General features: G+C 28.5%; 1 protein-coding gene across 1 annotated transcript in view; it reads right to left on the reverse strand.

The window, feature by feature from the left end:
• Nucleotides 1-17,537, reverse strand: part of LOC142317603 (uncharacterized) — a 93,892-nt gene that overhangs the window by 19,737 nt on the left and 56,618 nt on the right. The window contains exons 8-9 of the mRNA XM_075354159.1: nt 6,096-6,180; nt 4,064-4,197 (exon numbers count right to left, since the gene is read on the reverse strand). Coding sequence (XP_075210274.1) covers nt 4,064-4,197; nt 6,096-6,180 — 219 coding nt within the window. The remainder of the gene's footprint in view (nt 1-4,063; nt 4,198-6,095; nt 6,181-17,537) is intronic.

A 17,537-nucleotide genomic window follows, 5' to 3' on the forward strand; every position in this document is an offset into this window, starting at 1 on the left:
GGCTTATAACGCCTTTAAGAAGCGTCCTAGTGTAGAAATTCTTGTTGCCTTTAAGAAATACAGGGCGTATGCAAAACGTCTTATGATAGACTCGAAAAAACGATCCTGGCAGCAATACGTGTCATCCATTGACAAAACTACTACTGCATCAGATGTTTGGAGGAAAGTGAAGGCGATTTGTGGGCGTAATGATTTTGCTCCCATAACTAGCCTTTAAGATGAAGATGAAATAAAAGACACTCCATATGAAATTGCAGAGCTGTTATACAATCACTTCGAAAAGGCCAGCAGAACGGCCAACTACGAAGAAGATTTTCGTACTAAAAAAGAACAACTTGAAGGTCTACTAAACTTCAGAACTGAGTATAATTACTCATACACTGTACCTTTTAAAATGGAAGAATTCGCGAAAGCGTTGGAAAAATCAGGTAACACAGCTGCTGGTCCGGATGAAATCCACTATAATATGATCAGGCAGCTGAATACCACTGCAAAGCGTAGATTATTAGAACTTTATAATAAAATATGGCGGGATGGAACGTACCCGCAGCAGTGGAAAAAAGCTCATGTTGTTCCAGTACCAAATAAAAATAAAAATTTAACAGACCCCAATAGCTATCGTCCTATTTCTTTGACGTGTGCTATGGGAAAAATACTGGAAAAAATGATTAATAATCGACTCGTCTGGGTTTTGGAAAAAGAAAACCTGATATCACCGTACCAAGCAGGTTTTCGGCAATACCATTCTACCACTGATCAAATGATCAGCTTAGAGGACGTTATATATAACAGCTTCATTAAAAGGAAACATTGTGTCGGAGTCTTCTTTGATCTTCAGAAGGCTTTCGATATGACCTGGCGTCATAGTATAATGATCCAGATACATGAATGGGGCATTCGTGGCAACCTGCCAGTCTTACTGAGCAACTATATGAATGACCGTACTTTCCAAGTACGAGTCAGTAGCGAATATTCATCTGTAAGAAATTTGGAAAATGGCATACCACAAGGTTCGCCGTTGAGCGGTACCTTGGTTACCATTGCCATCAATAAATTGATATTAGCCATTCCAGCAGAAATCAGCAAAAGCGTCTATGTTGATGATCTGGCAATTGTATATGCCAGCAACAAGACTGCTATGGTGAGGTACAAATTGCAACGAGCGATCAATGCACTAAATGAAGTTGCAAAGAATAACGGATTCCAATTCTCACCAGAAAAAACGTGCTGTGTACACTTTTGTAGGAAGAGAATTCTTCATCAAAGTCCTGCGTTGACAATTGATGATAATCCAATACAATACAAAGACAATGTAAGATATTTAGGATTAGTATTGGATAAATCCCTTACATGGGGATTACATATACAGGACTTGAGCGATAGATGCAAAAGAGCCCTAAACATTATAAAATGTTTATCGAACTTAAATTGGGGCTCTGACAAAGAGACATTATTGAGATTGTATAAAGCATTGGTTCAATCTAAAGTAGACTACGGATGTATCGTATATTCATCCGCTAGAAAGTCGCATTTAAAAAAGTTAGACGTAGTTCATAATAGCGGAATAAGATATGCAACAGGCGCTTTCCGCACAAGTCCGGCGGCTAGTCTGATGTCTGAAGCCGGAATAATGCCACTACATTATAGAGGAGAGATCCTCTTGTTATGATATGCAGCAAATGTACGGGCTTTCCCTGCTCATATAAATAATAAATTGTTTACGAATCATCCCATGGCTGCATTATACGAACGTCGTGCTACCTATTCCAGACCAGCCGAAATTAGGTACCACAAATTAAGAAATAAATATGAAATTGCCATTCCAGATACATTGGCAATTTCTACTAGAGAAATACCGCCATAGCTCTTGCCAGCGGTAAATACAAGTTTGGATCTCTCTGATGGAGAAATAAAAAAGAAACCAGCAGGGATCATCCAGCAGGAATTTTTAGCAACCGTCAGTAGCTACGAAGAACATATTAGAATTTATACTGGCGGTTCTAAAACCGAACATGGTGTTGGATGCTCAATATATGTAAATGAAGAAGCCCGCTTTTGGAAACTGCCAGATGTGGCCAGTGTCTACACGGCAGAACTCACTGCAATTCAGCAAGCTCTTCGCTACACTGAACACTATTGCGAAGAGAGAGTGCTAATATGTTCCGATTCATTAAGTGCACTTGTCGCAATTCGGAACAAGTACATTAAGGATGTCCTAATTCCAAACATCCTGTCCATTTTATACGTCCTAAAACAACGAGGACAGCGATGCGTATTTGTATGGACTCCGGGGCATGCTGGTATTACAGGTAATGAAATCGCAGACGAAGCTGCCAGAAAGGCAACAGTCTGTGATGATTTGGATACATTTCCTGTAAGAGTGGCAGATGTTAAAAACCGTCTATCAAACATAGTAAGAAACAAGTGGAACGCTGAATGGAGGAGTTAAAATATAAAATTAAACTCAGTAAAAACTTCTCCTTAAAAATGGAAAAGCGACTTTAAGTTGACTCGCCGTGAACAAGTAGCGGTGACCAGACTTAGAATCGGTCACACGCGATTAACAAATTCATATTTGTTAACCGGCGAAATAAGACCAATGTGCGGTGTTTGTAATAAAACACTGACAATCAAGCATCTAATAGAAGAGTGTACTATACATGAGGACCTCAGAAAGAGGTTCCGTCTTACAAATAATATTAGTGCTGATCTGGATAATGGAAATGAAGAAAATATAGTTGCATTTCTACACGCCAGTGGACTTCTTAAAAGTCTATAAAATGAAAGTTTAAAGCTGTGATAAAAGATACTCTAAGCGGTAGTTTATATATATATATATATAAAGAAAGAAATGGTATTGATAAGTTTAATTTTAATTTCATGGTCTTTTGAGATCCTTATCTCAAATTTTAATATCGGGGCCCTTTACATCCCGTAAGTGTTTGTGATTGTCCTTGTCTTTTATGTCTTAAATGTATTTTGTAGTTTGTGCTTTTAAATAAAATGTAAGGGCCCTTTACACCCTTACATATGACGATCCAGATGGTGATAGTAATTTCTTTTAAAGATTGTGACGAGGGCTAATGGTGATAGTAATTTCTTTTAAAGATTGTGACGAGGGCTAATGAAGAAGAATTTTACGGGCATCGACCTTAGCAGTCGATGCCCGTAAAATTCCAGATAAAAAATAAAAAAATAACCAAAGAAATAAATGGTGACTTAGATGTTAAGTAATGTACTCAATAATTTAAAACTCCTGCATGTAAATAAACTTGCAAATTTATTATTAAAAAAAAAAAAAAAAAAAATAGGGTGGCTATAATTGAGCGACAGCTTGTTGTTGACACCAAAATAGATAATTAATGACAAGTATAGGAACGGGGCATGTATATTCAACCAGTTTTCTTTTCAAAAGAAAGCACCTAATTCAGTAATAATATCTAATGAATCATCCCGTAAATTTTCATTGAAATTCAATCTACCTTTGAAATATATCATAGGGCACATGAATAATAAAAAAAAAAACACACGGGAAAAATTGAAGTGAAAAAATGATCACAGAGATCTCAGTCAACCGAGTCAGCGGAACTGTGTTTACTTCACAGTACACGTTGTAGTTCGGCTCTCTATCTATATTATTTTCAGGTATTATCCGAGAATAGACTTTGAAAGAAACTCATCACTTAAAAATGATCCAAATGATGAAATCAGAGTATGATTAAATAATTCACTATGTTGAACTTCTTTCAGTTTTAAAGATTCAACGTTATTTTGCTCGTTTAAACAAAACATAAAAAGCTTATTCAGGATATAACAGTCTTCATATCAGACAACCTCATTAGATATCTAAGATCTAATTGATAATGTTTTACGAAATCAATCGATATGTTTAATTACCAAAATCAGATCACTGGTAATTAATATTGGTAAAAATGTTAACAAAATTTTATGGGAGATTGATGATGAATGAATGTCCAATTAAGTTTTTTTTTGTATCTTAAATTCAGTGCTGTAACAATGAAATTATAAGGTCAAACTATAGAATAATTTATCCAAAACTCACTTGTGCTAATGTTGATCGCAGTGTGCCTCGACTTCCATTGCAATTTTTATGACCAGGATTAGGTAAATCACCTTTTGTGGATACTCCGTTTCTATCGTTTAGTTGAGTATCCATTCCAGTATGACAAGAAAAATCTGGAAAAAAACGCCAAAAATTGCTTTTTAATCATTGATTTAATAGAAATCTATATAAAATGTTTTATTCTTTAAATTTTACATTGACAATTTTTCATATGAACTAAATATATATATATATAATATATAAATGTGTTTTTTTAAAAAAGGGGTCTTTGATAAATAACATTATGAAATTAATAAATAATTTATTGCATAATATTAACGTGAAGTAAAAATATCCACATGAAGAGAAGATGAAAATATGTACTCAAAAAAAAAAAAAGATAATACAGATAAAACGAAAGTACAGGAATTTTAAAATATTTAAAGGTTTGTTATGTTTCCAAATTACTAAAACGTTTTAATTTAAATTTTAGCACCAAGTACCGTATTGTTTGTCAAGGATACAAGAAAAACAATAAGATTTCAAAATTTACCTTATTTCTAAGATTATTTGATGTCATACATAATCATGACACTATACCACTGCCACATAAAAGTTATTAAAAATTATTCAATAAAGTATTTTTTACTTCAAGCCTTCAAAGGTTTATTACGAGGGTCGTCCAGAAAGTAAAAACTGTTTTTTATAACAAATCTGTTGTATTTATTTTAACTTTATTATATTCATCATAATTTACATTTTTTTAACTGTTTTTCCACACAATCATCCCCTAAGTTCAAGCATTTTTCAAATCGTGGCGCAAGTTTTTGTATGTCGTCTGCCGCCAGTTCATTAAGTCACTCACGTACAGCTGCCTTGATTTTGTCGTCACTTTCACAGCGGTTCCCACCAAAAATCTTCAATTTTTGTACTTCAATACTTTTGTAATTTCATATTTTGTAAAGTTAGAATGGCTTGGACTATATGGTGGATGAACAAAAACATAATTTATTATAAAAATGGTATGTATAATCTAAATTGGAATTTTTCTTATTTATCTTTGTTTTATTTAACTTATCTATATTTTTTTCAGAATAAAATTCTCTACAAGTTTTGTTTAAAAGTTTTATGTGTTTATTATCCATTAAACAAAGTTATTGTCCGTCAAACATAAAAAAACAGGGCTTTTTACCCCAATTTATTGGTTTTGACCCCAGATTTTTCAAAAACTACTTCAGATACGAATATGGGATCTATTTTATTCGATCTATCAAGTTAAAAATCATAAGAAATCACTAATCCTGTTCCTTAATTAACGTCCTAAAAATTTCACAACGACCTCATTTCATCGGGATAGTTGAAATCCTTAAGAAATATTTCACTTGCAAACGAAGCATTTTAGAACATGTTTATATGAACTTTTTCATTATTTTCACGAGTAGAATAGGTTATGAAAGTTCCGGAAGAACTTTGTGATTCACTCTGTATATAAGCTTACAATGTTAATCAGATCTCTGAAAGCTTAACTTTCTGCAGTAAGTGAGAAGAATATTAATTACTGAAAAAATATCAACTTTTTAATAAAGTTTTTCTAAAATTTTGATGAAAATGAAATATATTCTAATAATATTTTTGCAAAACAAAAATAACGTCTAATTTTCAGTTATAAATAAAAAAACATTCTCGTCAAAAGTGAAAAAAATTATGTCGTACACTCAATAGAACTTACACTCAGTTAGAAGCTGAAGAGTGACTCTTATATATTTTTGAATTTTTATATAATTGGGCCAAGCGATAGATCACAGTCTTATTAATGCAGATAATCTATTCAGAAGTGAGCCCAATTCCCATACTTCCAGTTTTGCAAAATCTATGAATTTTTATCAGTACAATAAATTTAGTATTGTATGTTAATTCCAAACGTAACTTATATATATAAATATATATATATATGCTCAAGTTATAAATACAAAAGTACATGCGCGCGCGCACAGACATACATATATATAGTTCTACCTGCTACAGTAATTACACATTAAAACAAACATAAAATCTGATAAACTTTCTAGATTAATTTGAGAAAAGAAATTATAATCCCAACAAGGCTTGTTGTTATGCTGTAAAGAGTAATTATCAAGCTGTGTGCATGCTGTTTTAATTGAGCATTAAGGATTTAATTGTAAATAATTGTTAATAATAAATGTAATTAAAACATTTAAATCACGGTAAATTATAAAAAAATTCTTTTATATATTGAAATGAAATTTCGTAATTTAAAAATTTATATTTTTAAACTTTATTAATATTAAATATTATTTCTAAAAGTTAAACTACATTTTAAAATGATTTATCTATAATTAAATTTAACAAACGAAAATTACCTTAAAATATTCTACTTACGCTTAAAGAAAAATTAACAGAAAAATAAATATTTGAGTATAAATTTATTGTAAGTTACAGGTAACTAAACAAACTCGTATATTTGACTGCACTAATGAAACTCTAATCAATAGAATAAATAGTAAATTATTTTATCAAAACACTCTAATTATTTAATTTGTAATATTAAGTAGAAAAAACTAATATTAGATACAAAAACCACTTCATCATCACTATCTTTCTATAAACTATCATTATCCGAAATCGTGAAGTATAAATATATTGAACCGGTAACTTTGAATGTATTTAAATATAATTTCTCAAAGCGAGTAACCTTTTTAGTAAGAACGTTAATCTTCTATCGTTTCAGCTAGTAAAAAATGCACCACATACTACTACGCTCTTCTTAAACGTACATGTTTGCAAAAATAATTTATTATTATTAAGATAAAATTATTCAGATATGAATAACGAAATGCGGCTAATCGTTTTAGAAAAAAAAAACAGATGTTAATGAAACTACCTTCTTACACTGTGTGTGTATATATATGTACACACATATATATATATATGGTATGTAAGGTACTGGTACTACCAGAGAATCATTTAAGGTTTATTTGGCTCCTTCTTCAATAGTGTACAGTAAGTGGTGATCTTGTTGATGGAGTTCAACAGTTTTTTCACGTAGGTTTTTTGACTGAGGGCGCAGATTACTTACTTCATTTCTGATTACTGCAAAAATAAATGACGGAAGTTTCGTGATAGGGCTGGAATTATTGATGTATAATGTAATAAAAATCATTTACCACTGACTGATCGTTAATTTCTTGCAGAAACCTTTCAAAATGAGGATCAATGTTAATAATTTTAATTTTCTGTGCAAGAAATAAAAGTTGTGACCTACTTTTCTAAATTCGTATCAGCCGGTTTATATGAAAATATTTTTAATTGTTATTATTTTATAAAATTTTTTTAATGTTTGATCATACTGTGACTATTCCATTAAATGTATCACTATTTTATTGAAGAAAGTTTTTGGAGTGGTTAAACAAATTATCTCATCAAAAAGAAATTAATTAATTTCTTTTCAACAGTGGCAGTTTGTTTAATATAAAGTAGAAAAAAAGGATACGAAATTGCAATTCAATATTTCAAAATTCAAGTTATTATTGTGGTCATAAATGCTGTCTCATAGAAGTAAGTAATACGTACTACATATTAGAGAAACAAAAAACTAACTACAGTTAAACGGATTAATATTACTCCCGTAAAGGAAGTATCTAAAAACCAGGCATATAATCAGAGAAAGTCATACCTTTTAACCATATAAATAGAAATAGTTGCCCAAACATCGCTTAATATTTATTCCGTGATCATACGTTTTTGACTTCGGTTACTGATGTCAAAACACTTCTTTTCGTATACAATATTATTTCTGTAGAACAGAGAAATAATTGCGTCTGTGTCTTTTGCCCAGTGCGTTCTGAGTTCGAATGTCTCTTGTGCTTATCAATTATTATGGACTAAAGATTTTCCACACCGAATGTCGAGCGAATATTTGAAAAATAGAAAGAAGTAAAATAATTATTAACAACTGCCAAAATAAATTTTATCAAAAACTATTTAACAAACCAGTTTTTTACGACTTTCTCACTAAATTCAAAATTTCTAGTGAAAAAATTAAATGAAATAAATTTGAAACAATTTTGCAGAAAATTAAAAATAATCTTGCGCAGTTCTGCGTAAGAAGACCGAATTTTCGTTAATTTAATTTGGTTTTAATATTTTTTTTTAATTTGTTTTAATACTGCTAACAATATATACCGCAGATAAAGAAACGTCAACGTTCCAACATGCAGCATCATAACCACACTTCTAACTTGCCCTGCTCAATCTTTTTCAATTTTAAATTGAGCGTAATTCAAGAACGACTTGACTAATTTTCATCAAAGTTTTAGATGCACAAATTCAAATATACTCTGCTAGAGTATATCTAAATGGCAATGAAATTGATTTAGTACTTTTGGAGATTTTATAGCCACAACATTTTATACAGGCCTATAAATAAATAAATATATCACAATTTTAAGTGAATAGTATTTTCGTACTCCTCATACCTCAAATCGTAAAGAGAATTCATTTTTATTACCTACTCCCACCATGCAACCGTCCTACCGAATACCGTACTTTTTTTTGAAAAGTTGATAAAAAAGTTTTAACCGGGTGACTTTTCCTACCACATTAAAGACTTGTAATTTCTTTTTTATTTTATTTTTAACATCTGTCTATCTGTGCGATTTCTTTTTTTTACCTTTTGTTTTTTAATTTTTTTTTTAAAATATAATATTTATTTTGGTTTTGTTTCAATAAGTTTTTTAAACTTCGGCCCATGATGTACTAGGAATTTAACAATACTTTATAAAATTAGATCAAATAATTATTCTCCGAAACTAACATTTTTATATGCTAAAAGTTTTCAATTAATCGACCAATTTTAATATTTCACGTTGGATCTTTCATATAAAATTGTTTTTTGCCCCATTGTGCGATTCAAGTGCAAAATTTTGATCGCTTTATAGTTTTTTAAGAATGTATATAAGAATATGAAGCAATTGTATATACAATTCCTTTATACCCATAAATAAAAAAGCGACAACTAAAGCACAAATCGAAATATACAGAAAACCGAAAAAAATCTCATTTCAAATCTCTCAATTTCTTGTAAATTAACCCCTTATACAAATATCATCTGTGGATTAGTCAACATACTGATATCACCTGAAGATCGCTAAGAAGTTCTTAACACGATAAAACCGATTTTTTAGCTAGTTAGTTATTCTAGTGTACACCACAGTAACAGAAAAAAATAGTTGAACGATTAAAAAATCACCTTCATACATGCCCTTCAGAATTAAGTAAAGGAAAAGATCATTACACTTAAAACACGATCGTCGGTATAATATAATCTGATATTGTATAACCACTTCAACTACATAATGTTCTTCTATACTCAATAAATATTACAACTACGAAAATATAATAAAACACTTAAATGTCCTCCAAACTAACATAAAATTAATGTTTGTTAACCATGTCTTTTCGTTGCAAATCAGAAATCAATAACCATTTATATGTTCATTATTAGATACACAGCAATAACAACTACTTACTTAATGACTAAATATAAATTTAATGCACTGAACCGAACGTGTAACTTCCTAACTAAGTTGCCAGAACTAATATCAGTTGATATAAAATAATAAAGATATCCTAAAATCGACTAGAATGAACTGAGATCTGAAAACATTATACTGGAGAGATCAGTTTGGTCTGTGGTTTTAAGATTGATACGTTGTTTACGTATATGGAGAATTAAGTAGTATTCAATCAGTGTCATAGTCAAACCTTTTAATCCTCTTTTTTAGGCTTTTCTAAAAAAAGCCTAAAGAGCCTTTACTTATTGTTGAAATAAGTAGTTAAAAATTCAGTTGCTGAATTGGTAAAAATGGGTATTTTACATAAGTTATCAAACGCATTACGAAATTACACTTAAATGTTTAGGATGATCTATTCAAGATCAATAAAATTTGTTTGATAATAAAGGCCTATCTGTGTCCAGTGCACAAAGACGGTATAAATCATCAGGCGTATGATACGGAACAGGGCACACCGTGACATATGCATACCTGTCAAATTATTCCTCCAATCACTGAATGGATTATTCCCAGCTTTGAATATAATAGTTCTACATGCTTGAATTGAAGAAAATTTACTAAGTCATGAATAAGAAAAATAAAAGATTCTTTAAAATGGTTCATAATTTCTAAGTTTTTCTATATTTAACTTCAGTAATAAAAAAAATGAACTAATTTCGCTCACAAATTTCTAGTCTTGAAAATATAATCCAAAAAGTTGGATTTTATCTCTTATAAAAAAATAAAAATTACAACCATTGACCTTTCTGGACAAATAAAGTAAGAATTAATAGGAATGAAATTAGACTAGATAAGCAAATTAAATATTTAGGGGAAATCATTGAAAGGGAAATCATTTAGGGACTGAAAATTGAAAGAAAGATCCGCTTGGCAAAACAGAATTCCAAAATTAGAAAAGCATAAGGTTTAACCTGGCAGACCTACAATAAAAATTGCCTTTCAATACACTCCAAAATTCACCTTTACAAACAAGCCAAAATTAACCACTGTGAGCTAATTAAGCCTGTGAAACTATTCTTCGAAGTCCAACCAAATTACACCTAGAGAAAAAATATTGTTACTTGGACTTTTATAAGTGGAAATGGTAAAGGGGCTTATAATAAACGTAAAAAAAATAAATACGTGAGCAGAGGTGGTGGTGAGGCGATTTGGGGTGGTTGAAGAAAAAATTTTCCAATATAAAAGTTGTAGATCATGCAAAAATCTACAACTTTTGTAGAGGCCACTTTCTAACATAACCTCAAAATTTCCGAGAAAAATGCGAGAAATCTTCTTTTTTTGTTTTTTGTTTTCCGCAAAAATAATTTAGTTTTGAGGAAACTTGGTGAAAGTATGCCTTTCTGTATCTTAAATAACCACAAATTTTTTGATGTCAACTTTCGCCGGAAATTGCAATAATGCCATTTTTCACCCCTTTTCAAGGGATGAACCAGATCGTCTTAAAAAGTACTGGCAGAACCGGAAGGTTAAGGCTGTGTTGATTGACTAAGTGGTCTAATGTGGCCTCAAAAGAAAAAAAGAATAGGAAAATATACTATTTAAATTTTTAAATAAAGACTTTGGAAAATAATTTCTTACTATTACATTTATTTACTTAGTATATAATTCGCAAATTAAAACTGTGATCTAACAAATTTCTTGAGTTTTTGAGGTACCATCTGCTAAATGATTAAAATTTAGTTTATGGGAAAAATATTAATACGGTTAAAAAAAGTTTTGAAATTCCTAAATATTTAAAACTCAAATTTAATTACATAAAATTTTGGCCTGCTACCTGCCATCTTCCTTGTTCAATTAGCAATCGGGAGGTTGTTTTTATTGAAAAATGAATTGTGATAAAAAATACATACACGAGAAAATTATGAATAAAATAGGGAAAATTTTACATTTATTATAAATATTTTATGATTTTTCAATAAATGCAAAATTTCTATTTCACATCATATTGCAAAAGGTAAAAATGTAAGATCCTTAAATATTTTAATTTGAATTTTCTTTTTCTTAGGTAACATTCAACGTAAATACATACATTTAATCATTCTGTAGTTACAGTGTACATTTAGTTACGTAATTATTGATATATTACACGGCGCAATAAAATTATTAAAGCTCCAGAGCTTTGTTTCTGTAACAGTAAACGTTTTTCAGTGATTCCGATTTCAAAATAATATTCGTAATTAAAATCAAAAATATGACAATAGGAAATAGTTTTGGAGGTTTCATAAGGTTTAAAGACGAGTTATATTAAAAAGTAATCAGAAAAGGCTCTCTAAAAAGTTTTTCGTTTTAAAATATTTCAGGAAAGAAATAGAATTTCATTATTAAACAATAAAGTGATGGTTGGAGAATAAAGTAATACCTCCCTCGAGTTTTTTCCATTATTATTAAGCAAGGCTTTTTTCATTCAACGTCGCATGTATAACGTTCCAAGTAAAATTATGTCGAGTAGTGTTTGCTGAAGTATGTTCGCTGATTCGTTAAATAAAATGCTGCATTCATGGTAGGCGAGCCTTGTAACCAACATATGAATAATTACAATATGACTACTATTAAACACCTAGCAACAAGCTTAATTCCATGAACAATAATTCACAACGAGCTTTTTCTTTCTTAGTTTCCATGTTTCCTTCATATTTGTAATTGCTAGCCGAAATGATACATTGACGATATTCAGTATTACTGACGTAAATTTATAATTTCTTTTCAATAACTAAAAAATCTGATGTGGACACCACATGACTTCCTTGTACGCCTATTAAATTACTCATTAAAACACACATTTTTTTTAAAATGAAACGTACATGAAATTTTATTTCATTAATAACCTCTAATATTTTTTCATATTTTTTTTATCGTTATTATTGAATTATTATTTACCGTAAACATTTTTTACAAAGGTTAATAATTATCATCAATAAATCAATGTGTTTAAATTAAAAAAAAGTTAATGTAGTCGGATTTGAACTGATGTGCCTTCCCATTGTAAGAACAAATATTTCATTAATTAAAATTTTATTTTTTTTATAACTCTGAAAACAATTAAAATAAGTACCACTACTGATATATCGTTGAAAAGCTCTCAATTAGGGCTTATTACTGAATTTAAGAAAAAGTCCAAAATCCAAATTGTTTTGAGATACATACGTATTTACGTACATACGTACAGACGTCACCCGAAACTAGTCAAATTGGCTTCAGGGATGATCAAAATGGTTATTTCCGTTGAAATCTGAAAACAGAAATTTTTCGCGATCACAATATTTCTTTTACTTCGTATAAGGAAGTAAAACTGACATTCATAGGTCTATTTATATAAAATTACCATTGTCTAAACAGATCGTGACAGTGTTCGTTCAATATATGCCATATAGCGCTGAATGGATAGACTGTTGAACAAAGTTTTTTTTTAAATACGACATAAGCAAATTTATACAATACGTAAAGTAGAAAATACTAGTATTTTAAAAACTGAATCTGCACCATATCAATAATAGTACTGAAATATTGGAAACCGAGATAATGAACTACTAATACGAATAATAAAGGGACTTTTACTCTATCCTAATATTTCATGTAAGATTGTTGAATTAATATTGTATTTATATTTGATGCTAATAAAAACGAATATTTCAGCAATTGTGCAACTGTCCACTTTATTAAAGAATTGAAGGATCGTATCTCACTTTCAAATGAAATAAGTTTAAATGAAGTACAGCAAAAATTGTGTATATGTAATTTAATAGGCGTACATGGAAGTCATGTGGTGTCCACATCAGATTTTTTATCAAAACAAAAGATTTATTTACAAAATAATAATTGTTAATAAAATTAAATAATTTTTATCGCTAACGTTCTAAGAGTTAAAAAGCTACATATTATTCTAATACTAAGTATAGAGAAGCTATGATGAACTATCTAATTAAAGAAAAACGGGAAAACAAAAGTAACTTGTTTTTACACCCTATTTAATTGTTTTACTAGTGTTTTTTATCGACTTTTCGAAGACAGTACGGTATTACTTTTGGTCGCATGATGAGATTGGCGTTGTGAAATTGAGTTTTCTTTACGTTTTGAGGTATGAGGAGTACGAAAATACCACTGATTTTAAATGTAATTTCCTTATATATATATATATAAAATTTGTGGCTCGAAAATCTCCAAAACTACCGACTCAATTTCATTGAAATTTAGATATGCTGTATTATTTTATTTGAAGTTATGCTTGTGAAAATTTTATGAAGATTGGTTAAACCTTGCTCAAGTTAGGCCCAATTTAAGGTCTACAACAGACAACATAACCTCAATTTGAGAATATATTTATTTATTTTGTATTGGTGTATTTTTCATACGCTCCTTATGCAGTGAGTCAGTGGTGAGTGAGCTTTAAACTTGATGCTGAAGCGTCTACTCGTTATTTTTGACTATTTCATCAAATTACAGTTATAATAATTTAATTTTCTTATAAACAGAAAATATATTTTAATATTAAAGAAGAAAAAAATATACCTCAGTTAGTTCTCCCATTTAAATTATGTTTTTTTTTATTTCTTGCGTAAAACAATTATACGAAATAAAATAAAAATTTGGTCTTTTTACACAGAACTGTGCAATAATTTTTAAAAACTTTTTTTCATACTCTATAAATTTAAATAAAACAAAGCACATAAATTTTTTAGTAGTATTAACAGGAACTTTCTTTTGATTTCAATTGGGTTTTTGCCCCTAGTTTGTAGAAACATTTTTTAAAATGTCATGTGAAAAACAAGTCACAATTGGATTTTGTAACGTTATTGTTAATGTTTATAAATAAAAGCTCCCTCTCTCTCTGTAAGTGTGTGTGTGCGCGCGCTACATGTAAACATGTAAAACCATATCTGACATGATCCAGTACATCTTGTCTTTGACGTAGATAAATTTATCTGCTTTAACTTTTTATCAGTTTCGACCTCATTTTATGTTATCAGTTTCTCAACGAACTAATATAATCTCTATTATTAATTTTGAATAATTATGTCAATGATCTTTGTAGGCTATATATTTCCTTGAAATTAAATTTTTTTTAACAAGATTTTAATAATTATAATACTATTTAGGTTTTTAAAATTTAATCAAAGTACAGAATAATTTAGAATGTATATTAGAAAGTAGTTATTAATTGGTTAAACGCTTGTTTTCTACAGAAAAAATAAGAAACAATTTCTTAATAGAATAAACACAGAGTACTTTTCTCATGTTCATCACTTAAAAATACGATGGATGACATTCTTTTTTTTGTGAATGTACGTTACAGCATTTTTATGTTCCAAACCGTTCTGTAATCGAATTTCGTTTCAACTTCTTTTCACAATAAACTAACACCACTATTTCAGTTTATATGTGTGGTTGGTTCCATTAATTTTATTTTTTACATTACTTCATTAATTAATACATAATGTACAGGCCTTTATTTATTTAATTACCGTATTTACTTGCATAATTCACGCACTTTTTTGACCATTTACTTCCTTGTACGAAGTAAAGGAAGTATTGTGATCGCGAAAAACTTCGGTTTTCAGATTTCAACGGAAATATCCACTTTGACCATCCCTGAATCCATTTTGACTAGTTTCTGCGTGACGTATGTACGTACGTATGTATCTCGGATAACTCATAAACAATTAGCTGTAGGATGTTGAAATTTTGGATTTAGGATTGTTGTAATACCTAGTTGTGCATCAGGATTTTGATTGCTATCGACTGGAAATTTTACAAAAAAGCTCAAAATCCAAAGAATTTGGATTTTGGACTGTTTTTTAAATGCAGTAATAAGCCCTCATTGAGAGCGTTTCAGCGATATATCATAAGTGGTACTTATTTTCATTGGTTCCAGAATTATAGCCAAATAAAATTTCAATTAATGAAATATTTGGATCTTAGGGAAGGCACATCGGTTCGAATCAAACTACATCTCCTTTTTTTTTTTAACTTTTTTTAATTTAACTGTATTGATTTATTAATAATTATTAACCACTGATTGTAAAACATTTTACGATAAATAACAGTTCAATAATAATAATAATAATAATAATAATAATAATAATAATAATAATAATAATAATAATAATAATAATAATAATAATAATAATAATAATAATAATAATAATAATAATAATAATAATAATAATAATAATAATAATAATAATAATAATAATAATAATAATAATAATAATAATAATAATAATAATAATAATAATAATAATAATAATAATAATAATAATAATAATAATAATAATAATAATAATAATAATAATAATAATAATAATAATAATAATAATAATAATAATAATAATAATAATAATAATAATAATAATAATAATAATAATAATAATAATAATAATAATAATAATAATAATAATAATAATAATAATAATAATAATAATAATAATAATAATAATAATAATAATAATAATAATAATAATAATAATAATAATAATAATAATAATAATAATAATAATAATAATAATAATAATAATAATAATAATAATAATAATAATAATAATAATAATAATAATAATAATAATAATAATAATAATAATAATAATAATAATAATAATAATAATAATAATAATAATAATAATAATAATAATAATAATAATAATAATAATAATAATAATAATAATAATAATAATAATAATAATAATAATAATAATAATAATAATAATAATAATAATAATAATAATAATAATAATAATAATAATAATAATAATAATAATAATAATAATAATAATAATAATAATAATAATAATAATAATAATAATAATAATAATAATAATAATAATAATAATAATAATAATAATAATAATAATAATAATAATAATAATAATAATAATAATAATAATAATAATAATAATAATAATAATAATAATAATAATAATAATAATAATAATAATAATAATAATAATAATAATAATAATAATAATAATAATAATAATAATAATAATAATAATAATAATAATAATAATAATAATAATAATAATAATAATAATAATAATAATAATAATAATAATAATAATAATAATAATAATAATAATAATAATAATAATAATAATAATAATAATAATAATAATAATAATAATAATAATAATAATAATAATAATAATAATAATAATAATAATAATAATAATAATAATAATAATAATAATAATAATAATAATAATAATAATAATAATAATAATAATAATAATAATAATAATAATAATAATAATAATAATAATGCCCTGAGGTAGATAATCCCCACGTCCGGAACACAACATCTATGTTCCACGTCCAGGGCGGCAACAGCTGTACCTTTGTACATCACATATAGCTGGCTAACGGGGTTCCGAGTAAATTCCTCGGTTATGCATTGTTGAGTTTGACCTGGTTCCAACTTCAGGTCACTAAACGGACTGGATTTTTGGCTACCTGCAGGAAATGGAGTAACATATGATTTTGGAAATGGATTTATACCATTCTTAGAGCTGGCGATGTGGCGGCCAGGGTCAATGTTATTGCAGGTGTAACGGAGACCCTTCCGTTGTCCACATGCCCCCTGCGATGGCAAGCATGTAGTTAAGGTGCCCATGTTCGGAGCATGGGAGCCCTGAAAGCTTCGGTGTGTAGGGGCCTGGAGTCAGTGCAGAGACTGCGCATCCGCTCTCTGCCAGGACATATGCCGGTTCCACCGGAGTACCGGATAGGACCTCCAAGGTTAGTAGCCCTGGAGTGGGGGTGTACCCCGGCGGCTAGCCTTGCTACAGAAGGGATCCACTGTTTATGAATTTTTCTGAACAAACTAACGTGGCAGAGGGTGCACGTAAACACCCTCGTTTAGAAACCGCCGATTCGCCACAAGCGAAGCG

The sequence above is a fragment of the Lycorma delicatula genome, chromosome 1 (assembly GCF_047948215.1).
Source record: "Lycorma delicatula isolate Av1 chromosome 1, ASM4794821v1, whole genome shotgun sequence".
Classification (NCBI taxonomy): domain Eukaryota; kingdom Metazoa; phylum Arthropoda; class Insecta; order Hemiptera; family Fulgoridae; genus Lycorma; species Lycorma delicatula.